Below are 25439 nucleotides of genomic sequence, written 5' to 3' on the forward strand. Positions count from 1 at the left end.
AATCTTCTTTAAAATTAGAACTAGCAATAATTATTCCGTTATATTAAAATATATCTCATGATATGAAATATATCTGAAAAAAAAAATAGGAGATGAACAAAAAATTTATAAAATTGATCATATGTATTATATGATTTATTTTGTAACTTTTTTATATATGATATATATATCGTATTTAATATATATTATACATATAATATATGCATTATATATATTATGAAATACATATAATTGTATATGTATATATATATATATCATGTGCCTTGAAAAAATGTGCATGATGAAATAAAAGATAGACATATTTATGAAAACGATTGTAACCAGTCATTTTAACTCTTTGGTAAATCTAGCATTAGACTTATGTTTCTTCCTCGAAAACAGAAAGAGATAAAGAAAGAAAGACGTAAACGTTTCTATTACTTTCCGTGTCACGATGATACATGCTGATCTCGAATCCAAGGGCAAATCCGAAGACAAAAGACTTTTACAACGTTACAAACGTGTTCCGAATACGACACCCATATTATGTGTATATATGTACATACCATACGCACATATACCATACACACACGCCATTGTTAAATTTTAAATAAAGAAACAAGTTTTCTTTCTCTCTCTCTCTCTCTCTCTCTCTCTTTTTTCTTTTTTTTTTCCTTCTTATTCGTAATTGATTGTTCATTTTATACGTTAAATCGTATCCGTTAGAAAAAATACAAGAGTATTGTAATTAATTGAAAATAATCTGAATTCATGTGTTTAATTAATGATTATGATAAAAGATACGTATATATAGTACGTCTCGTTGATATATTAGTTGACATAAGGATACGATGAGAACCACTGCACCGTCAAGAGTCTGCATGCGTGGCTGGCAATAGTAGTATGGTGCTTGGTACGGTGCCGATATCTGAAAGCATAATAGTGGGACTCTGAGAAATCGTTGGGTTAAGGTTTCTCTAATCGTACCACCGTATCACGTGAATTAGACGGATCAGACCTATTTATGACGTATACTCCAAATACAATCAATTAAAAACCTACTAGAACAGTAAGAGACTATTCGAGCAATCATATGATCATTGCATTGATTCGATTCATGAATATTTATTTGTATATTCTTATGATAATTATATTTGATATTTCTTTTTATACATATATATTTCTGTTCGTTTTTCTTTCTTTTTTTTTTCATTGTTTTTAATTAGATCGAGAAAATTTTTCTCATTTTTCTTTATATCTTTTTTTTTGTACAACAATGGCGGCTCGCATATATATATATATATATGTATAATGAAGTTACGAAGAAGCCTTATGGATTGAGAACGTTACGTTCCTCTCGAGGTCTCCTGCCATGCATGTTATAATATAGTTTTGTCTCTCTCTCTCTTCCTCTCTTTCTCTGTTGTTGAAATCATGTATAGTTTTGTATTTTTCTTTCTTTCTCTCTTGTGGGAAAGAGTGACGTCAAAAAACAGAACATCCGACGAAGTAATGCACAACGGTTTATTTTTGCGAACAGCTCATCGATGTACATATATATATATATGTGTGTGCTTGTGTATGCTATATATATATATATATATATATATATATATATATGTACGTTATCGATGACAGTGAGAGTTGAGATAATTACCGAGAGAAGCCCAACAAATCCGCTTTTATTCATTCCAGAAGCAACGACCCGCATACGTTCTTGTTTCTCCTATCATTCCATATATGTACATATATATGTACATGTATATACATGTATATGTAAATGTGTATATTTGTGAATGTAGTATTATGCATGTAACTTGCAATTAACATACATACATATATAGATAACACGCGAAACACGTTGATATATTATTCGTTAGAGAGTGTAAAGATGAATTCCCTAACTTATTATTAGTTCTAACACTTTTACTTTTGAATTGACGCTATGTAAACTTGTATAAGAAAGAAAGAAATAGACAGAAAGAAAGAGAGAGAGAGAGAGAGACAGAGAGAGAGAGAAAGAAAGAGAAAGAAGTTAAAGTGCCTCTCAATGATTAGAGCGTGAGACCAGAGGTGCGGAGCAACTTTATCTGCTTGACTCTCTCGAGTACCCAAAGTGATCTGTTGTAAGCTAAGATAAATAACTGGTTTGCTTCTTTCGTATCTTCTCTTTCGAAGAATTCGACGAGTAGTAGCTCGCTAGAAAAAGACATTATTGCTTTTACTACTACTACTACTACTATTATTATTATTATTATTATTATTGTTGTTGTTGTTGTTGTTATTGTTAATATTATTTTAAGATCGAGAAAGAATTTTGAAAAAATATACCTATCTACGATGAAAACTTGTCAATGACGTATTATCGATGACGATCTAGAGATAGATAAAAAATGTTCACTTCGACATCAACGACACATGTATGTATGTCTTCATCGTAGATCTCGACATTGGTATCGATTAATTTTTAATTAATAACAATTGTTTATCGTATTGATTTATCTCGACGATTTGAGATGATTCGATAATGATACGAACGTATTTGGTATAAATAAAAAAATGTTCACTTCGACAAAATATCGAGGTATACGACAAGTATCGGTAGCATAGATCTCGTTTGCTTTCTTTCTACTCTCGTTTTTCAAGAATATATAAAACAGACCATCACGTCGAAGAAAGAAAGAAAGAAAGAAAGAAAGAAAGAAAGAAAGAAAGAAAGAAAGAAGAGAGGAAGCTATTCACAAAATCGAGGGACCTCTTCTTTTCCAGCAGCGTTCATTTCTTCTTTCGCAGTGGTCAAGAGCCAAAGTGAAAGAGAAAGAGAAAGAGAGATGGAAGGATAGGGGTGAAAGATGAGGAAGGGAAGAGAGGGTGGGGGGAGGGATTGGTTAAGGAAACTCGATTCTGCACGCTACTCATTGAGGTTCGGTTCTGTGTTACAAAACCCAGTAAGAGGCCATGTGGTACGAATAAGGCACACACAAAATATACGTATATATGTATGTTGAGATGTCTGTTCTTTGTGTAATTGTGATATATATATATATATATATTATATAAGTTCGATGTTAATTTTGATTATCATTTTATTCATTTCATGAGAAACATCGAAAGGTGGTTGAACATATATATGTGTATACGTATATATATATATATATGTATGTATGTATGTATGTATGATAAACGTTCTAACCGGTCGTATACAAAGTATGAGTCTGTCTCTCTCTTTCTCTCTCGGCTCTTTCTCTGACGGGCATAAAACAGCGCTTGATTACAGTTTGGAGACGCATACCTCACAGTTGAGTCACCCCGTTGAATATTACCACGATCCACTCTACCTCGCATTTTTTCCACAAACGGGTATATTAAAGGCAGGAAGCTGTGGGCGTCGAAAGATGCGAGTAATTAAATTAAAAAAAAAAGAAAAAAAATTAACGAAAGGAGAAAAAAAGGGAGAGGAAAAAAATAGAAGTGACAACTTTATGATGCAGCGAGAAAAATTCTGAATTAACTCGATCGAAATTCATCGATTACGTACGAACAGGCTGTCTGTGGTAATATATATATATATATATATATATATATATATATATATATAATATAAGAAACGGTTTACTAATCTAAAACGAGTTTCGTGACTAAAGGAAAACTAGAGAGGAGTGTATTATCTTTCTTCTTCTCTCTTGGAAAAACCTGTCCTTTATTTCGTTACATAGGGGATACCGGAATTCGATCATAAGTATTATCCCGCATCTGTGCACCGTATACATATGTATTACTTAAATCTGTGGTGTAAGTACTTTGTCTTATACACAGTACATTGTACTTATACGCGATTCGAAACATCGAATCGAGTACTTCGATCGTAGAATAAAGTACATTTTCGTTTGAACGAAGATCTCGATAATATAAGTGTTGAGATATCTAATGCCAAATCTAATAGCTATTATTAAACGTAACGTACTTACGTATCTATATATGTATATAAATGAATCTTCTATATATGTATATACATATATATACACTATACCATAACCACCAACGAATCTTTCTGAAACGAACGAATTGGTATGTGTAAGTCGGTGTCTACTCGCTTATCCGTTTTACTACTCGACCACCGCGTACGCTACGGCGTCTCCAGTCGTTCCTGTCTCCCTGAGTCCCTACCCCCTATCTTCCCCCCACCCCTCCCCATACTGAGGCCCCACTCCACGTGCATTCCAGCGCGTCCAGTACCCAACTACGTCGATGGCGACCGCTTAAGGCCCTGTGCGTATCAGTTTCGCGTGTATACCGGTGAAATGGAAAGAGAAGTAAGTAGTAGAGACATTGAAGAGATACTTGTCTCTCTAACTTTCTTTCTCTCTCTCTCTCTCTCTCTCTCTCTCTCTTTATATAGAGAATATAAAAAAGAAAGAGACAAAGAAAGAGAGAGAGAGAGAGAGAGAGAGGTTTAAAATAACGTCGTTGTTGTATCGAAAAAAGGAAGAAAGGAAGGAAGGAAGAAAACGTTAGTGAAAAGAGGGACAGGTAGCTCGACTAACTTACGGAACGGAACGGAACGGAATGAAACTAAAGGAAACGGAACGGAACGGAAACGAACCGAACGAGCTATGGAAGGTATCAAAGTGGTGGGGCCGCGTGAATGTACAGATCTCTTAGTAACGTTCCGGTCGTAGTAGAAGTAGTAGTAATAGTAATAGTAGTAGTAGTAGTAGTAGTAGTAGTCTGGTGGTGATAGTGACGTGGCGGTGGTGACGATATAGTAGAAATGGTAGTGGCGGTGGCGGCGATGGTGGCGGTGGTGGTAGTGGTGGTAGACTCACTCTTCTTCCCCCACCACTTTTCTGTCGATGGGCCCGACAGAAGTAGGGCTCGTCCTTTTGTCAGTGGCTTTGGACGCTTCGCCGTGTAACGGTCTCTTTGCGTTGGTGAGCGTCGTTCTTGAAGGGTGTGGCGTCCATCGAGAGATATACGAAAGAATTTCTTTCCATTTTTCTTGTTTCTCTTTTTCTTCATTTGTTCTTTCATTTGTACTCGTTATTAAATTCAGTTTCGTTTCTCTTTCTTTCCTTTCTTTTTTATATCTCTAAGATCGCGCGGAGTGTAGGATTTTTTTTCGTCGCTTTCATTTTCTTTCCTTTTTTCTTTTTTTCTCGAAGAAATCGAAAATCGAATTTTTGTCGGATTAACAAAAAAAAAAAGGAAAGGAAAGGAAAAAGAGATTGCGTTTTTCATTCGTGAGGTATTAAAAACGCGCGACGCCCATGATATTTTCGTATAAAGAAGTATGGTTCAATAGAGTGTGTGAATTATTTGGTTGTAATTCGTATTAATTCCATCTCGGGTTTACAAGTCGGTGAATTAGTATAAAAAGTAGTGTGGAAACGAGGAAGATTCGAAAGATACGCTTTCGGGACGAAACCGGCTAACACGTTTCGAACGCGAGCGCGGGAGATTCTCCTCGAAGATCTTCTCTCTTACCTCGGATGCCAAGGTGCAAGGAGGAGGAGGAGAAGAAGGAGAGCTTTCGTTTCATCGAATCTGCACGCTCCTGCAAACGGCGGGTTCGACGATCTCTCTCGACACGTTCTTCTGAAGGAACATTGACAAAATGACGGTGCCGGAAGAGTGAGTACATATGAATGTCGTGTGACTGTAAAAAAAGAAAGAAAAAGTACAAATAAAAAGGAGACAAAAATGAAAATGAAAAAAGAAAGAAACAAGCAAAGGAACGAAAGAAAAAAATGTCTAACGTTATTTTTTCTTCTGAATTTTTACATTTCTCTCTGTTTATTTGTATAAATGAAGAAAAGAAAAGAAACATTACCGATAGATTTTATTGGGTTAGAGATACACCGTGATTTTCTTTTCGTTTGTTATTTTTTCTTTTTTTTTTGTTTTTTTTTCTTTCTTCTCTCGAAATAAACAGCGTACTCGAAAAGAGAAAATTTGATATCCAGACGTACATATGACTCATCTCATGTACGTTTAAAATACGTAAACAATATTATCGTATATTTAGTCTATGGAAAACAGTCGGAGTCAATAGTTGTTATCTATTTTAAAAGAGGGGACAATTGAAAGTAAGTTACTATTCGAAAGTGAGTTACTACTATTGTGTTCGTTTTTCTTTTGTTATCGTTCGTATCCGAGGTCTTTACATGTCGCGTCGTAAAATCTACGCACATGTAAGTAAGCATTTACGTATCGTATATTTTATTTTAGATTTTTGATGATAAAATATAATCGATGAGAAAATATCAAAAACAGAAAACAGATTAAGAATATATGTATGTACATCGAATAAGAGAGAAAGAGAGAGAAAGAGATAGGAAAGGGTGGGAGAGAGAGAAAGAGATTACGGTACTACAAGTAGCATAAAGAATAAAATATCTTTTGAGGACACGTGTGTGCCGGCTCGATTTCTTCTTCAGAATTAGCACGAGTTGGACACGTGCGCATTGTCGACGACGATTGTTTATTCTCGAAGCTCTTCGATCGTCGACACGAATCGAGAGAGTAGGTTAGTTTCATTGAACGATTAGAAGAATGAGATCATAGTTCGAAAAAAACATTTTTGTTTTTTATTTTATTTTTTCATTGTTTATAAGTACATATTAAAACATTGTATTCTATTATATATACATGTGTATATATATATATATATATGCATATATGTATATAAGTATGTATGTACATACATATGTGTATTAATTATATTATTTTTTAAGTATATGTTTTGTACGTGTATATGTATGCAATTGGTACGTGTATATGTATTGCGATTGATAATTTTTGTTTGTTTATTTTAGTTTGTTTTGTTTCGTTTCGTTTATTTATTTATTTATTTATTTATTTATTATTATTATTATTAACTGGCAACTTTCCAAACTTTCTTTCGTATTAGCCAATTATCGAGTTCACTGTCCGAGAAATCTCCAATATCTAGTGAAATTCCTAAGCAAGGGTCTTTAACCGGGTTATAATACCAGATCGTTTGAATTCTTCCTTGCATACCTTCGAAAGGTTGATGTGCTCGCCGCATCTTGTACGTACGACTTCTCTCAGACATTTTTCTATCTTCTTTTTATTTTTTTTTTTTTTTCATAAAATCATTTGTTAATAATTATATTCATTGTTAACTTATAAATAACGAAGAAGATGCATCTATGATAAGACGTAATATCATGTGATATTATCTAAAATCAGAAATTTTTGAACATCGTAGTTTCTTTTTTTTTTCGATAAATAAAAAATTCATACGCTTGTGATTTTACCGTATAAAAAGAAAAAAAGAAAAAAAAAGAAAGATTAATTTTTAGAGATCACCTACGAACATTCAGTCCATCCCTGTATAAATGTTCTCTTCTCGAAAAATAAAAATATAGAAATTATAGTTATATAGAAAAAGAAATAATTTAGTTAAACGTCACTTGATACGATTTATATACATTTATGTATTATATATTCTCTTTTTCTCCTATTTTTTTTTTCGATAAAAATAATGACATAATCCGTAATTATACTACTCACGTACACACGTACACACGTGCGCCCGAAAGAAAAATAAAATAAAGAAATAACCAGATTAAGTTCGAAATAAGATGTACCTGTTTAAAATCGATAGAGATTCTCGAGTCTCGAATTTAAAAGGAGGCCGAATAAGTAAGAAAGCAAGCAAGCAAGCAAGCAACATTGTCTCCTTCCTGTTTCTCAAATTTAGAAAGCCATCGTTCGCCGGATATTCGCACTACTCGGTATATATCCGAGTTTCACCAAAGTATTCATCAACATGTGGGTGTGCAATACATAGATATATATGTACGTATAGATAGATAGTTATTCTAAGTGTATAAGTATGACTTGTTCGCTCCAATTCCGACAGAATGACAGACAAGTAAGACGATTAAAAAGAACAAGCAAGAATCTTATTCGTTTACTTTGTTTTTTCTTTTAACGAGGAGCCCATACTCTCCTTCTTCTTCTTCTTCTTTTTCTTCTTTTTACTTTTCAACAGCTGACTCGTAGCGAAAGATACACACCGACCCGAAAGTCACCCTTTTTTGCGTTACTCGTCGACTTTGCTGAGAGACACGTTATTCGATCAGCTGATAGTTCGTACATGTGTATCTGTAATAGCACGTGTACTACGCACACGTATGTGTATATATATATATACATTACATATGTACATCTCGCGTTTCTGTTAACTAAATTAAAATTCGTACTAATCGTTTGTTTCAATATATTGTGAAGTTATAAATCATTGACGTATATATCTTTTTTTTGTGCAATAATATATTGAAATTTATTCATTATTTCATGACTATATATATTACGATATATCTCGTATAAATTGTCTACAATTTAAAACATCTTTTATTTCTCTCTCTCTCTCTTTTTTTTTTTGTTGGATCATTTTTCGAATTAATTATTTATTGTGTATATATACGTTTCGTGATATACTTTTTTTTCTTTTTTAAATAAATTAATTATTATATATAATTTATCGGGATACTGTCTCGTATAAATTTTTTTTGTTCTTTTTCTCTCTAATCTAATTCTTTTCTTTTTTTTTCTTTTTTTCCTTTCCTCTTTTTCTTATATTATCCCTAAAGTTGTAGAATAAAAATGATAGTAATTGTGTAGTCAAGGAAAATTCTGTTTCCGCATTTGAAACGTGCATTACCATGCACTTTACTGTTAGCGGTACCTGCGAACGACACTTGCCGCATCGCTTACGCGGCAAAACGGTCAGCTTTGTCGAGCGAAACGTTCATCGTGCCTCCTCCTTATTGTTAGACTTTCTTCGAAGAGAAAATAACCTGAGGAACGAAGCTCCGTTCAATTTTTATGTCTCTCTAACTCATTTCAAGAGATCTTTATTTTTTCTTCTTCTTCTTCTTTTTCCTTTCTTTCTTTTTAATTTTATAACACGCGGTTTTCACGCTCGGCTAATCGAAAAAATGGCGCGAATCGAACCTTTATTATTTTTATTTTTATTTTTATTTTTATTTTTATCGCTATTATTATTATTATTATTATTATTTTAATTTTACGTTTCTTCAAACAAAATCGTTTTTTTCTATCTTTTCCCTCGTTACAAGTAACGACGATGTTTTTCAAAATTTTATTTACTGCAGTAATAAACGCGTAAAAGTTTTAAAACGTGACGATAATCGTAAATTAGAAGACTAATGTACATTGGTAAAATTCCGATTAGTACAGGTGTTATTAGATACTGAGAATAACGATGGTATAATTTGGTAATAGGATTATATTTATAGATCGTATAGCAATAAAAAAAACTTTATAAAATAATTTATTGAATTTTAATATTAATTTGTTAATGTTTATATAGCTCTAAGAAATATTTCTCGTATGGTATTAACAGATAGATTATAGATTGTAAGTTGAAGAAAAAAGAAATTTCTTTTCTTCGCTTGTATATCAGATATTTCAATGGATTTATTTACGTACTATTGTTCGAGATTCAATAAAGATTTCGTTTCGATCTTGAAATTTAATTAAAAATTAAGTTATTACCATCTTGAAACGTTGTTGATGAAACATCGAAACATAATAGAACGTTACAAGCATAAATAAAAAGTGTACAAAAAATTCTATTTATTTTTCTAATTTATCATTTATAAGAAACGTCAACAATTACAATATATATGATATAAATTGGAGGAAGGAAGAAATATGTTCTCACGATATTTTCAACGAATGATTTTTAATGAGTTTGAGTAACCCTCTATGCGTTGTATCGATCACGGTTCGTCGATCGTGTTGCACGCACCTGCGTTAGGTAAAAATCTGCAGGAAATGCCAGGATACATTGGGGGGACATACATACCTGAGCTTCTCGACTTCTTTCCTCTTCAACTATGAACAAACATTCATCCGATCGTATGCAGTCGTGTTACGCGAGTTCTCGCGTATACCAACCGACCAACCAACGCACGCTTAGTATAAGCGCGTACTTTGAATACGTTATTTGTCTCTTCGAAAACATTCCTACACGCTTCCTACACGCTTATGATTTATTAGAAATTTTTTCTCGACGAAAGTTGTTAATGTCTTGTATTTAAAAGTTCATCACTGAAATGTAAGACTTTTATTTGATATGTATATATTTGAGTTCGTGTAAATATGCAAACATATATATATATATATATATTTATCTACTAATTTGTATAATATTTTTCATACAAATTATATTATTATTATGTAAATATATAAATATGTTAGAAATCTTGTTCACAATGAACGTCGTTAATGTCTCTTCATTCAGAAAGTTTATTACTCAAATTTTTATTTGATAAGTATGTGTATGTGAATATATATGTATATATTTATATTTATATGTATATTTCTATATTATATTGTAATATAAATATATTATTTATTATATATATATATATATAATAAATATTATATTCTTACAAAGAAACCTTGTTAATTCGTCTTTTATTTGAAAGTTTCTCACTGAAATGTGAGACTCGATAAGTATTTATATTGATAAACTCTATATATATATATGTATATATATATAAATAAATGATTATATATGTGTAATTTTTGGATTGTTTTCTTCTTTGTCTACATAGAATGGCCACGGAAATTGCGAACAAAAGGGCCGAAAGGGAAGCCCTTCGTGGGGTCATACAACAATGGAACGCAAATCGTTTGGATCTTTTCGAACTCTCCGAACCTAACGAGGTAAGATTTACAACAAAACGAAACAGAAGAAAAAGGTAGAAAGAAAAAGAAAAGAAAGGAAAGGAAAATGGAGAAGGAAAAGAGATAATAGTAAATCTTAATAATTTATTATAACAAATGGAAATAAAAAAATAAATAAATAAAGGTGTAAGAGAAATTCAAAAATAGAAAAAAAAAGAATAATTTTTGCAGACGTTGGAACGTCCAGTGGATCGGATCCTATGTGTGTATATATCATTGCATAATTTTATGAGCATAATATTGCATAATATATATCACGCATAATTTTCTTTTTGCTTATAGTTAATTCCTTTTCATCGTGATGATATCGATCGAAAATATGTTCGTAAAAAGTCGTAGATCCTTTTACGATGTCTTCAGAGAATGTCTTTGATTTAAATACCCTTTGTTAATGGAAATCGAGTCACTCGGCATTAAACTTTCTCAAAAAAGAGAACACCATTTCTATTTTCGGCTATTGGAAACTTATAGGAGTCGATCAATTGGTCCTGCATTTTTATTTCTTTTTTTTAAATAATAAGGGTTAACGATTAATCTCAATCGAACGTTTTATCAAGATCTTAAAACCAAGTCTAATTGCTATTTGTCATAAATTAATATAAATTTTGATTGAAAAAAAATAAAAAAAAAAAAAAGAAACCACATTCTTATTAGATTTAACTGTAATTTCAAATTAGATTTGACGAATTGTATTTATCAAAAACAAGAAGAAAACTAATTACGATTGTAAATAATGTAGAAATGTAATTGTTATAAATTTATATTTAAAAAACATTACTATCTTGTTTAATACTAATCTCAATTAGATTTGGTACATTAAAAAAAAAAAAAAAAAAACCCTTTGTCATTATAAGTCATGCCAGAAAAAAAAGTACATTTCTTTCTTTCCTTTTTTTTTTTCTAAACACTGCTGTTAGGTTTAATATTAATTTCAATTAGATCCGATAATTTTGTACACATAAAAAATTAATCTTGTTTGCTATTATAAAATTGCGTCAAAAAATTATTATACATTTCTTTCTTTTTTTTTTTCTTGTTTTATAAACATTGCCATTTAAACGTAATCTCAATTGGATTGGATAAATTACATAGATACATAAATAAAACAAAATGTAATATATGTAATTGCAATTTTAGTAGATTTAACGACCGTGCGATAACAATGGGACCAACTTGGTGTTTTACGAGGAAACCTCACGCGAGCTTTAATTCCGAGCTTTCTCTCGTTCTACCATTTAATTGCAAGATCGATCGAGACGCGATAAACGTGAATTCCTTACGAGTTAAAACTTACGTGAAGATCTTTACACCTCCACCCCTCTGCTTATCAAAGATTCAGAGATAAAGAGAATATCTATTACGATTTAAGAAAATAATCGTAATCGTTTAGATCCGATTCGATCGGCACTTTGTCAGTGATTCTCATTTCTCCCTTAACCATCATTGTTATTCCTTTTCGATTTCTAACACTTTCGATTATTACGACTTTCACGTTTAACAGGCTCAGTGACGCCTACTCGATGTATAGTAACACATGAAACCTTATCAAATGTCAGAAACAAGTCGTATAAGTGTACACATATGTCTATTTATATTGTAGATACTTTTACGACGTAGTAAATTTAACGAGAACGTTCAATTATATTGTATATTTTCGACTCTCAATTATATTGTATATTTACAAAACGTTTAAACATCGATCAACGATATAAACATATCATGGGTTAGATCAAAATAATAGATAATAATTAATAAGTCGAGATGATTTTAATCTGATTTCTATTAATCGTTAAATTCGATTTTTGTCTTATAACGATTTTTTCTTTTATAGATATATACGTATATGTGTTATAAAAATATCAAAATGTATTTGAAATGTATATTGCGCAAATTTTTATGACGTAATACATTTTTTTAAATCGTCGCCATTTAAATTAAGACGAATAGATATTAACATAACATATTGTCTGACTCTAAACGATGACACAATTAGTTTGGACTACTATCAAGAATTCGTACGGTGATGTCATTTTACAACACGATACGTATATTTATCTATGTACATATAAAATGATAAGATGCGTCTCGTGTTCCCTCGAGACACCTTTAAACAATTCGTATATAATTTACGATTATATAAATTAGTGTAAGAAAACCTTTGATATTTTTCAGGACTTGGAGTTTCACGGTGTAATGAGATTTTACTTTCAAGACAGTGGTCAAAAGGTAGCAACGAAATGCATCAGAGTTGCATCGGATGCAACCAGTCGAGCCGTGATCGAAACTCTCATAGAAAAATTCCGTCCAGACATGAGAATGTTGTCGGTACCAGAATACGCTCTTTACGAAATTCATGAAAATGGAGGTGAGTTTTGTTTTCACTGTGATTTATAAAATTATGTATTATAAAATTATCGATATTATTAGAACATTTAAAAAAAGAATTACATCATTGATCGACTCTTTTATTTCTTTCTCTCTCTTTTTTTTTTCTCTTGGTTAATTACAGACGAACGAAAATTGGAATTGGAGGAGAAGCCGTTGTTGGTGCAATTAAATTGGCACGTCGACGATCGAGAAGGACGTTTCTTGTTGAGAAGGATCGACGATAAGACGAATGCACAAGGTGTTGGTTTCTCCTCGGAAGGTTCTAGCTTTCGTAGAAAGCTGAGTAAGCGAGAGAAGAAACAAATGAGGAAACAAGAGAAGCTTGGACGTTTGAAGAGTTTGGAACAGGATGAAAACGCAGTGCCGGTCGATCAAAATGGCGTCGCCGAAAAACTTTATACTGGTTAGAAAGGAAATTCGTTAAATGATAAAAAGTTAAACAACGATGTTGATATCATTGTCAATTTTATCGATCTACAGTCAACTACGATGTCGACGTTCTGTTTTACCCAATAGTGTTCCTTCCGAACGGATTGGAGCGCTGATAACGCTTCGTTGCATGTTCTGCTGCACCGATAAAAGAGATAATCTTATATTCTCTGTTGGATCATTGTTCTGTCGTAGTAATTCTCAACTTTACCATTCGAACATTTTATTATTGACTTAACGTAACAAACAAGAAAAGGAAGAAAAAAGAGAACTAAAAAAAAAAAAGAAATAATCGAATTCGTTTTACGTTATTGTTTAGAGCTTCCTGAGACGAGTTTCACAAGGAGTATATCTAATCCGGAAGCCGTAATGAGACGTCGTAGGCAACAAAAACTCGAAAGAAAATTGCAACAATTTCGTAGCAAAGATGGCGGACCAGATACGGGCGGTACTTTAAAGATATACGGAGAAGCACTTTGCAAGGATGTACCTTATAAAACTTTACTATTGAGCGTTCGAGATTCCGCGGCCCAGGTTGTGCGAGAGATGTTATCTAAATATGGTTTAGATAAAGTCGACCCACAGCAATATTGTCTGGTGCAAGTAAGTTTTTATTAGTTATTATATCGAAGATAAAGAGATTTTTATTTGAGAAAGTTTTTCATTACTTTTTAATACGTAACGTCAGTAATAGTTTAAATCGATCGATACTTTCTCAGATAGATAATTTATCTAATCGAATAACAATTGTTTATTATTAAAGATCATTATGATCGATAAAGTTACGGTATTTGAATGATTTTATACGAGCCCAGTAAAATCGTTTTACCGCGTAAAGTATGACACATCGATAAACGTATTTATCCTTGTAAGAATAATAAATTATAATCGATTTTTATATATGACTTTTATACATTATACATGACTTTAATATATTATATATGACTTTTGTTAAACGTAATACCTTTAGCTCGTTACAAGTAAAACTTATTGAAAATTCGATTCGAACACTTTCCAAATGAATAATTGCCGAATAGTATGATAATTCTCGAATTGAATTTAAACTGGAACACGTTCATTATTATATTTCTAAGTATAGATTGCGTCTGTTGTTGTTGCGTGTGTAAGTTGACACGAATAACGAAAATCGAACGGTAGTTCTAGAGAATTATTTTCATCGTATCTGTTATACGCTTTGAAGCGTACATATGCGACGAGCTTTCGACGACGAGCTAATTGGATTATCTGATTTTCTGTTCTAATGTAGGTGAACAACGACAATACAAGCGGTGGTACTCATCAAGAGTATATACTGGACGACGACGAGTGCCCGTTGGCTATTCTCATGAATCACCCTTCCACGCGCGGTAAGTTCATCAAATATATACATAGATCATAACGCGCGAATAAGAGAATAAGAGACTTTATTCAGGGCGACTCATTTAACGCGTTATCATATTCAATCACTATTATTTATAATTAAGTAAAGTGTATGGTGGCGATATTAAAAAAAAAAAAAAGAGAGAAAAGAAAGAGAGAGAGAGAGAGAGAGAGAAAGAAATGAAAAAACATGTCTAATCAGATCGTTCGTTCAGTTCTATGAAAAATAATATTTTCCGAGTAAGCAAGTACCTGCGTAGTTATTAAATACATTATAAATTGAATGAAATGTTTTCGTGGAGAAATTGTTGCTCGGATAAAATTAATCAAGTGGTATTAATTAATTACTATTGTAACATATATACGTGCGTGCCATACGTACGTACGTATTATATTTGTAAATGTTTTATAAACGTTTATTATTTTAAGCCGGTGTTATTAAAAAGTTATTGATTAATGTATATACGTACGTGCGATTCGAATTTGTTATATTTTAATGTTTGAAAAGTGTATGACATCGGATAGAAAAATATCCGATGAAAAATGAAAAATGGAAAAAAAAACGCGGATCATCCTTGTAACGTGTTTCAAGGCGCGCTCGTTATCTATCTATGTTTTAAACGGGAAGTAACAGAAAGAATTTTCATTCTTTCGCACGAGCAACGGATGGGAAGTAATAGCAACAGCACTAGTAGCAGCAGTAGCAGTTAGGAGTAGCAGCAACAGCGGTATTAAGATTCCCTTATCCTTTACTCGTTCCTCAAGACGCCTGCGAAAATCTATTTCCAGCGATCCAGACGCTCGTAAAACTTTAGTCCGAGACTTTTCTCTTGTCGTCTCTTTAAAATCGTATCAACGTTTGAAATCTCAAAAAGTGAAAAGTAACAAAATTGAAAAAGAAAGAGAAAGAGAAAGAGAGAGAGAAAGAGGACAACTCTCTCTGGGGTAATAACAAAATCCAATCAGCCAGTCTCGAGGTAATACAAAATGAAAAATGAAAAGAGCGAGAGAGAGAGAGAGAGAGAGAGAGAGAGAGAGAGAGAGAGAGAGAGAGAGAGAGCGAAGGTCAAAAGTCAGGGAGCGGGGATAGGTCGGGTCCTGTGTCGCTTGCTCGAGGGTGAATGCACAGTATGTACAACGTATATATGTATATATATTTATGTACAACATACACACATACAGATGTATATAGACGTACACATAGAAAATCATCGTTAATACTACTACACCACCACCACCACTTCTATCTTTGTGGGTTGGGACGAAGAAACGTTGGCGCACTTGGCAAAGGACGAAAGGGCTTGAAAAAGATAGAGAAGAGTGAGAAAGAGTGAGAGGGGTAGGAGGAAGGGAGGAAGAGTGAGAAAGAGAGAAAAACAGAGAACGAGTCCATGAGCAAGGAAGCATAACGAGGAAAGGGGTGAGGGGCTGTGATCGAAGGAGGCGCCGGTAGGATTGGATGGCTCGTCGAAAGAAAAAAGAAAAAGAAAAAGAAGAAGCGTATATTGCTTGGATGCAATACATATATGTATATATGTATATCTATTTATTTATTTGTATGTAGTATGTATGGAGTATGTAAATGTAGGAACGAAATATCTATAACGTGTATTATACATTGTTATATACATTGGTATCCTTATGATACATACTTATATACATATATACGTATCATATTATATCGTATATATATAATATATATATATGTATCATATATATCATATATAACATATATGATATTTATTATATATATATTATTTATATATATATGTATATGTTATTATATATAATATATTTTGATGAATGCAATCATATGTATATTAACATATGATTTATATATTAATACTGTGTAATATATATGTATATACACGTGTAGTAAATACATATATACATAGATTTATATTGTATATACGTACATAGACACATACACACACACCACGTTTTATGTACGGGATGTGTACGAGTGTGTATGTTGGAACGATACGGTGGGACAGTGGGGGAGGTATAGTGGGGAGATGGGGTTAGATCCGTAGCTCTGGCTCGGGTCGTGCCTCGCGTTAGTTGACTTTCGCTCCTCGAAACGCGTCGGCGCGTCGCGTTTCCTTCTCCTCGACGACGCCAGTAGCGCAACCTTTCCTCCCTTGCTTGGTTATCATTGTCGTTATCGTCGTCATCGTCGTTGCCGTCGTTGTCATTGTCGTTGTTGTTGTTGTTGTTGTTGTTATCGTTAAATGATTCCTTCGAACTGAATTACTCCCATCGTTCTTCTTAGATCTCCTTTCTTAGATGTTTCATTTTCTTTTTCTTCTTTTTTTTTCCTTTTTTTCTTTTTTGTTTATGCCAACGACAAATCCCTTGTACAGTTGTTCCCCTTTGGCAAAGGTCAAAGGTCGTGCGTACACCGTGTGGCCTCCTTGCAAGGCTTGCGTTCCCTTTTTGTATATATCCGTCTCTCTCTTCCTCTTTCTTCCTCTCTCTCTCTTTCTCTCTTTCGTTTTCTCTCTCTCTCTCTTTCTCTCTCACGCGCATACACACACATACACATACACAATCGCGTTTCTCTGCTGAGTCCTACGCGCTTTTATACACGTTAGCGAGCGAGCGCGGTTAAGGTAAAGGAGGAAGGAAGTGCGAGTGAGTTCACAAGAGAGTGGAAAAGAAAGAGAAAGAAAGAACGAGGGAGAGAGAGAGAGGAGAGAGAGAGAGAGAGAAAGAGAGAGAGATAAAAAAGTTACTCCCTCACGCAATTTCCTTCGAGTATAAACGTCGACTCGATTTCCTTGAGCGTCATCATCCTGATTTTCAATGGAAAAGATCGAAATATTGATAAGAAGATATATTCTACAAGGATTTCTACCTTTTATTGCATCGTGGGATCTTTGTTTATCTACTTGTTAGTGAATAATATCGAAGTTATCAAGAAAAAGAAAAAGGAGAAGACAGAAAAAGAAGAGATCAGATTTGCCAGAAGATGATAGATCGTAATGATAACAATATGAGATAATTATCTTCATTTTTGGTATAGTATAGACACGTTAATGAATTACATAAGCAGGTTGAGCTATAGTGAAGAATCATAGATCATGTATATACGTATATATATCCGTGTGTATATATATATGCCCTTATATATACATATATATGATCGTATATATATATAGGTCATCGATAGAGAAAATTTCCAAGGAAGGTCGTCGAAAACGATCGTTGGTTCGTTGCTGGTCATAGATACGCACGTCGGCCGATGTAGTTAAAGCAAACGCGTATCGATCGGTCGTCTTAGATGCCAACAACAACGACCACGATGAGAAAAGAAGGTCTTGCCTTAATGCACTTTGAAATCCTTTAAAGAAGAAACAGTTAATATCATTTTTTTCTATTTTTATTTTTTATTTTATTTTATTTTTTTTTTTCAATCAACGTTCATATCATCCGTCGATGACAAGATGATGATGATCATGATGATAATGATAATGATGATAATGACGATGATGATGATGAGGGATGGAGAGGAAGAAAAGTGGCGAGTAATACGACCGATTCTCGTTGTCAGAAGGAAGAAGGATCACCGATCGAGCGATCAAGATCATCGTCGTTTCGTGATAATGAGTCCTCGAGCATGCTCCAGCAGCAGCTTTTAACCGCATCTATCCGTCTAACCGTTTATCTGTCCGTTTCTATCTCTGTCCCGTTCATTCTCAGTTTCTCTCTCTATCCGTCATCTCTCTTTCTCTCTCTCTCTCTCTCTCTCTCTGTCTTTCTCTCTCTTTCTCTCTTTCTGTCTCTCACTCACTCGCTCGCTCTCTGTCAGACTGGTGGTAATACACACACTCGTCGTCAACGTCCGGCGTTTAGTATGAATCGAGGAGAGAGGAAATGACGACGACGGTAGCTCGCGAAGAGAAGAGAATAAGGGACCAAATATTCATCAGAGACTGCAACGAATAAGTAACATCAACGACAACTATCCCATTTTGCCTTTCAACGTGGGACCAAGTTTATTTGACTTTCTTTTTATTATTGTTTCTCTCTCTCTTTTTTCTTCTTTTTTTTTTCTTCGTTCACTTTATTTTATTTCCATTATACTCGTCACGATCGTTTGATTTTATTTTCTAATTAAACGAAGTAACGCGCGCGAGTTATCATCCTCGGCGTAACAACAAAACAAGAGTCAACATGATGGATTGGGGAATAAGACGTAAGTTGACTACTACGATCCTTGAGCAACGATCAATTTAAAAAAAATCAATTCAACCTTGAAGATTTATTTTTAAAAGTCCCAGGCGTCTACTTCTCGTCTCTCTTTCCATATTTTTTTGTTCTTTTCTTTTTCTGTTCTTATTTTTCTTGGTCTTTCATTCTTTTTTTCTTTTTCTTTTTTATTTCTTGCAATTTAACGTGAACGTAGCTTGTATCCTACTATCTTTATCTCCGCGTCATTGCCCTTACTTTCCCTCGCGCGTCCTCCTCTTTAATTAATTCGGATAACCGATGTCCCATTGTATACGACTTCTCTCTCTCTCTCTCTCTCTCTCTCTGTCTCTGTCTCTCTCTGTCTCTCTCATTTTTTCATTTTTTTTCCACCGTTTAAGACAATAGACGATTGTGTTGAGAAGTTTACGCAGCTTATGAGATCTCTTTTTGGGCGTTACTTCGTGATCATCGTCAGCATGTTTATATAATATACATATGTAATAAAGAAGAAGGAGACGAGAGAAAAAGAAAAATGAAAGAAAAGAGAAAAAAAAATATTATGATGGAAGGAAAGAAAGAAAAGTATTACGGCGATGACTATGCTATAAACTGTCTGTCTACCGTTTTCTCTTGATGCATGGAGACGACGACTCTGATAGTCAGTTAACTCTTTCCTTCTTTTATCTTTTTTTTTTTTTATTTGTTCTTTTATTTATTTCTTTCTTTTTATATATATATATATTTTTTTACCGGGGCAGTCTAAAGCTCTCGTGTGTATAAGAGAAGGATTCCGAGATAAATGACTAAATATATGTGAACGATTTCCCCCTCTTTGATAGAACGATATGAGATATACCCCTTTACTCCGGTCAAGTATAGCAACTGAACGATGTTCATTGAACGGAGAACGCTTTTCTTCTGTGTGTTTACTTTAACTCTTTATGAACAGTACATAACTTTGAAATCGTATACTTTCATAGGTATATTTTTTGTTATCTTTTCTTTTTTCTTTCTTTCTTTCTTTCTTTTTTTCTTTTTTTTTTCTTTTTTATTTGTAATACAAAATTAAATTCTAGCTCGTATTCGAAAATTAATCTTTCGTATATATCGTTAAGTTATATAATATATATATATATATATAATTTATGTTAATGATATTTTATATGACAATAAAAAAAATTTTTTTTTTCATGCTATATCGGTATTATAAATATTAATACTATCAGTAATAGTCGTATACTAGCGATATACTGTATATTAGCGATATATTATACATAGTAATACTAGTAGTATATAAATTATACTGATTCGTATTAGAAATTTATAATACGAGTTATACCGATAGACAACATTATAAATTTCACATATGAAATATTTCTTTAGATACTGTTATAAAAAAAATTACATTTGTATATGTAAAAATTAACGATATGCACGCACTTCAATTATTGTCATTTATATTTTCTCTTTAATTCTTTTTTTTTTCTTTTTCATTCTATTTCAGGATCAATCATGTTCCACGTGAGGAGGAGACCGGCGGATTATGTGCCTCGCAAACGTAAAAAGAAACCTTCGGGAAAATGGAACGAGTTAGATCATAGGTATTTGATAATAAGATTAATTTACTTTGTTGAAAAATTATTATTCCTTTAGAAAATTTCTTTGTGATATATCTTAACCCTTAATTCTTAGATATGAAGATGAGAGACTACCATTTTTATTGGAACTTAATCCAGACGGTACTGATATTCCTAACGGAGCGGGTGTCAGGTATCGTTTGCAACCAAATGTGACGGAAGTTGGGTCGGAACGACCCTTCGGTCCGCAAGGCGTGCAATCTCAAACTTTAACTCTCAGTGGACCTACCGTTATGCCAAGGCACTGTGTTATAGCGTTTACGGAAAATATCGTCACTCTGACGCCATGCTCAAGGGACGCTCATACTTTTGTGAACAATCAACGAATACATCAGACTACCATACTTCAAGTACGTGTTTTCTGTTGCATCTCGATGGAATCATTAATCGTAAGCTAGGTCATCGTTGTTGGAACGTTAATTAATGAAAGAGAGAATTTTGTTTTAATTCTTCAGTCAATCTTATATTTACTGAGATAGTCATAGAATGTGTCTACAAAAAATATAACCATGAATGGTAGAGTCTGTTGGAAGTTATCAAAACAGTTCTTTTGAGTTGGTCGATAAAAAGAACTCTTGAAATAAAAATAAAAAAGAAAGAAAGAAAGCAAAAGGGGGAAAAAATGAAGAGAAAAGTAAAGAAAGGGAAAGAAAAAAAAAAGAAAAGAAAAGAAAATATAAAGTATCAAGTACTGTTAAACTGTTGTTTCTCTCAAGGGAACTATACAAAAAAGGAAATCAATGTCTTCTAAGAATAGAAGTCTACCTGTAATGAAGAACTTTGTGTCAGAGATAGAAAAAAAAGAAAGAAAGAAAGAAAGAAAGAAAAAGAAAAGATGTCTTTCATTTCTGAAGATCTCAAGAAAGATTGTCTAACTTTAAAAAATGAAATAATTGAGATACATGTGGCGTTATATAGAGAGAACGTTTCTATATATCTTTTATATACATATATACATATATATATATATATCTATATCTCTCTGTGTTTAGAATGGAGCTATCATCAAGTTCGGAAGAATGCATACCTTCAGATTCATCGACCCCGCGCCCGACGACCGTATCAGGCAACGTCATGACTCTAACAGACAGATCGAGTACGCATACGACCGGTGAGTCGAACGATAGATTTACGAGTCCTCTTCTTGCATACACTTATACTAATACCGATAGATTAGATCGGTGCTTCTCAAAGTATGATTTACGAACTCTAAGTTCCATCTAATACATTTCATTTTGAATTTCTATAACGTATAGGGGATACAGAGAGAGAGAGAGAGAGAGATAGAGAGAGAAAAAAATTAATACACACGAACAAAAAAATTGTAACGATCTCCTTGTCTCTTATCAAAATAATTTTAAGAAAGATTAACAATAATTGAAAGATTAAATAACTATCTTTGAGAAGCACTGTATTAGATATAGATACTTCGAGTATAGCTCGAGTCTCTCACTACAAGCATCGTTTGCTTTAGATTGTTTTCTTTAGTTATAGATCGCTTCGTCCACGCATATCACGTATAAGTTGTTCCGTTTCATTTATGTTCTTCGCGCTTAGTCCATTTTTTTAGTTTTGCTTTTTTTCTTTGTCTTTCGCACGCGCCGTGGCTTGTCTATCGTAGACGATCGCCAGATGCTACCAGCCAAGAAGCAAATTCGGACAAGTACAGATCAGGTTCTGGATCCCCAAACGGTGCTGGACATGCTCAAAGTCCTGGTCAAACTTCGAATCCTCCAAGTCCCACTAAATCTACGGCAGCTAGCACATCGCGTAGTCCCACGCACGGTACTCACGCACCCGAAGTGACTCACAATTATGAAACGACCTTCGACCTGGATGGCAATGTGGAAACGGCGAGCTTAACGAGTAGTAGAGATGGCAACAGGTAACCTGGACGGCGAACGTTTAGATTGATTGATCCGTTAGGACATGTTATTAGCTGCTAGCTTTCTAATTCTCATTGAAATCGATTTAAACGGACGATTTAAAAGAAGAACAAAATTTCACCTTTGATTACACTGAAATCTAATCGTTTTGCAATCTGCCGTTGCTTAGAGATTTTTAGCTGTACACGAATTTTTTTTTTTCTTTTATATATATACATATATTTTTTATACAATGATCAATTGTATGAACGAAATTATATTTAATGTATCAATAGGCATCCCCAATACGATAATCAACCACGAGGAACGGACCCTATTCTACCAGCAGTATTGGAATTTTTAGAAGATACGGAGGAAGCGTTTCTACGTGCTGTCATCACCGACGTAGATCCCTCAGCGCCGCAGTTCAAACTCGCACCGACTTATACTCTTTATTTGGCTGCTAGATATCGTGCCAGCACTCATTACAGACCGGAATTACAACCTACGGAAAGGGCACACCGTTTGACTGTGATGCTTGCGAATATTGCCTTGATGATACAAGGGGTGATTCAGGTAAAATATTTTGTATTTCTTTTTTCTTCTAAATTTAATTGTATAAAAAAAAAAAAAAAAAATTGTCCAAGTATACATTTGTCTTATACAATTTAAAAACATATACACGTGTGTTGCTAATTTAGTCTGAAGAGAAAACAAAAACAGAATAGATTTATATTTATTACAGTTTAATGATAGATCCATTAAGATTTATTAAGATCCTTTTGAATATAACTAACTAACTACTACTAATTTGTATTTATTTGTGTATATATATAGGAAAGATATATGGATGCGTCTTCGTTGGCGTTCTGGCTCGCAAATGGTTCTGAATTATTGCACATGTTAAAAAGCGACCGTCACGTTGGTGCATTTTCAACGAGAGCTCAAGATATTCTAGCCGATGCCGTTCATGCTGCATTCGCATCTTTGGTACATTGCGTTTCCCTTGAATTGACACCAGCGATGTCACAATTCATGGCGGACGCTGATGAGCCCGCTAAGGAAGCTGGCGTTCTACAAATATTCTCCAATACGATGGCTCTCTTAAGACGTTGTCGAGTTAACGCAGCACTGACTATCCAATTGTTTAGTCACCTTTTTCACGCGATCAACGCAATCGCTTTCAACGCTTTAGTTTCGAATGGGAATCTCTGTGTCCGATGGTTTGGTCGAAGGTTAAAAGCAAGATTGAACGCTTTAGAAACTTGGGCTGAGAGACAAGGCCTTGAATTAGCCAGTCAATGTCATTTGGCTACGATCATGCAAGCTACGCATCTTCTCCAAGCACCGAAATATAACGCCGAAGAATTGGCTACATTGAGTTCTACCTGTTTCAAATTGAATTCGTTACAGGTCAGAGCTTTGTTGCAAAAATATCAACCGGCTGCCGACGAGCCACGACTTCCTGCCGAGCTTATTGAAAATGTCGTCAGAGTATGTGTTTTTGTTAGATATTTATTTCAGAGAAATGAGTTTACTTTTTTTTTTTACCGTATAACTTGTTACAGAGCGTCTTGGTAAACACGTTTTGTTATATGTAGGTAGCCGAAAGTGTCGCTGATACTCTTGCACGTGCCGACGGACGTGAAATACGTTTGGAAGAAGAATCAACATTGGCGTTAGCATTACTACTGCCAGAGGATGGTTACAGTTGCGAGGTAATAAGAGGTGTGCCACCGGGATTGGTTGAATTTCTAGCACCCTTGCAACAAGAAGGTTTCTGTCGAATGGCACCTCAACCTACTAGTAGTGGTTACTGGACTATATATATGATAGATCATCATACAAACGTTTGTATCTTTTTCATTCGTTATCATCTTGTTATTCATATTTGTTTATCTCTCGCATAATCGTATAAAGATGACTTTTATTCATAGCTTCGTAGTCCAAGTGCAATGAGTAATAGATCAGGTGGTTATACTGGGCACGTTGGACAAAACCAAGGTCAACCAGAAATACATATCATAAAATTACATAAGTCGACCAATGGTATGGGTTTGAGTATCGTTGCTGCCAAGGTATGATGTATTTATAAGACTAATAAGACTTATCAATAGATCAGTAAGCTTCAATTATGAAAATTTATTACGCAGGGTGCTGGTCAAGATAGATTAGGCATTTACATCAAAAGTGTTGTTGCCGGTGGTGCAGCAGACGCGGTAAATATTTAATTCGTCGATCTGCTTTTTTATCCTTAAAAAAAATCATCGGATTTCTAATTTTCTTTTTCTTTCTTTTATATACATATATATCGTATTTTTAGGACGGAAGACTAGCTGCTGGTGATCAATTACTTAAAGTAGACGGACAAAGTTTAGTAGGGATAACGCAAGAAAAGTTAGTTTAAAAGTCATATTTAATTCTAAACATCGAATTATTTCTTTCATTTCACTTTATATTTATTCTATTACATAATAGAGCTGCGGAGTATCTAGTTCGTACGGGACCAACAGTGACGTTGGAAGTTGCTAAACAAGGCGCGATATATCATGGACTTGCTACTTTATTATCTCAACCATCTCCTATAATGACGAGGGGTATGTATGTTAACATTTAATAATCTACTGATTAACTCGAAGGGAACGGTGCGTCCAAACAACTACGTCGTACGATCTATGATTTAATGTAACAAAATAAACTTAATTAAACGTCCTCTTTTATATATATATATATATATATTGATATCAAATATCCACACTAAAATGTAAAAAAAAAAAAAAAAGAAAAATCAACAATCGCTTTGCTTATGTACTCAAAA

At 33.6% G+C, this 25439-nt stretch overlaps 1 protein-coding gene across 11 annotated transcripts in view; it reads left to right on the forward strand.

Annotated features, from left to right (window-relative positions):
* Positions 1-25439, forward strand: part of LOC127068418 (afadin) — a 48592-nt gene that overhangs the window by 10690 nt on the left and 12463 nt on the right. For 2 of the 11 annotated variants that reach the window (XM_051004632.1, XM_051004640.1), the window contains exons 1-17: positions 5190-5610; positions 10596-10707; positions 12901-13093; positions 13238-13519; positions 13865-14148; positions 14813-14912; positions 20624-20720; positions 20812-21106; positions 21749-21867; positions 22378-22641; positions 22918-23197; positions 23459-24115; positions 24223-24471; positions 24559-24699; positions 24775-24840; positions 24945-25018; positions 25100-25218. In XM_051004632.1, coding sequence (XP_050860589.1) covers positions 5594-5610; positions 10596-10707; positions 12901-13093; positions 13238-13519; positions 13865-14148; positions 14813-14912; positions 20624-20720; positions 20812-21106; positions 21749-21867; positions 22378-22641; positions 22918-23197; positions 23459-24115; positions 24223-24471; positions 24559-24699; positions 24775-24840; positions 24945-25018; positions 25100-25218 — 3349 coding nt within the window. In that variant the 5' untranslated portion in view covers positions 5190-5593. Of the gene's footprint in view, positions 1-5188; positions 5611-10595; positions 10708-12900; positions 13094-13237; positions 13520-13864; positions 14149-14812; positions 14913-16944; positions 19124-20623; positions 20721-20811; positions 21107-21748; positions 21868-22377; positions 22642-22917; positions 23198-23458; positions 24116-24222; positions 24472-24558; positions 24700-24774; positions 24841-24944; positions 25019-25099; positions 25219-25439 lie in introns of those variants that run through there. The other 9 variants (XM_051004611.1, XM_051004622.1, XM_051004601.1 and 6 more) reach the window with 8 other exon arrangements.

The sequence above is a fragment of the Vespula vulgaris genome, chromosome 1 (genome assembly GCF_905475345.1).
Source record: "Vespula vulgaris chromosome 1, iyVesVulg1.1, whole genome shotgun sequence".
In the NCBI taxonomy this organism is placed as follows: domain Eukaryota; kingdom Metazoa; phylum Arthropoda; class Insecta; order Hymenoptera; family Vespidae; genus Vespula; species Vespula vulgaris.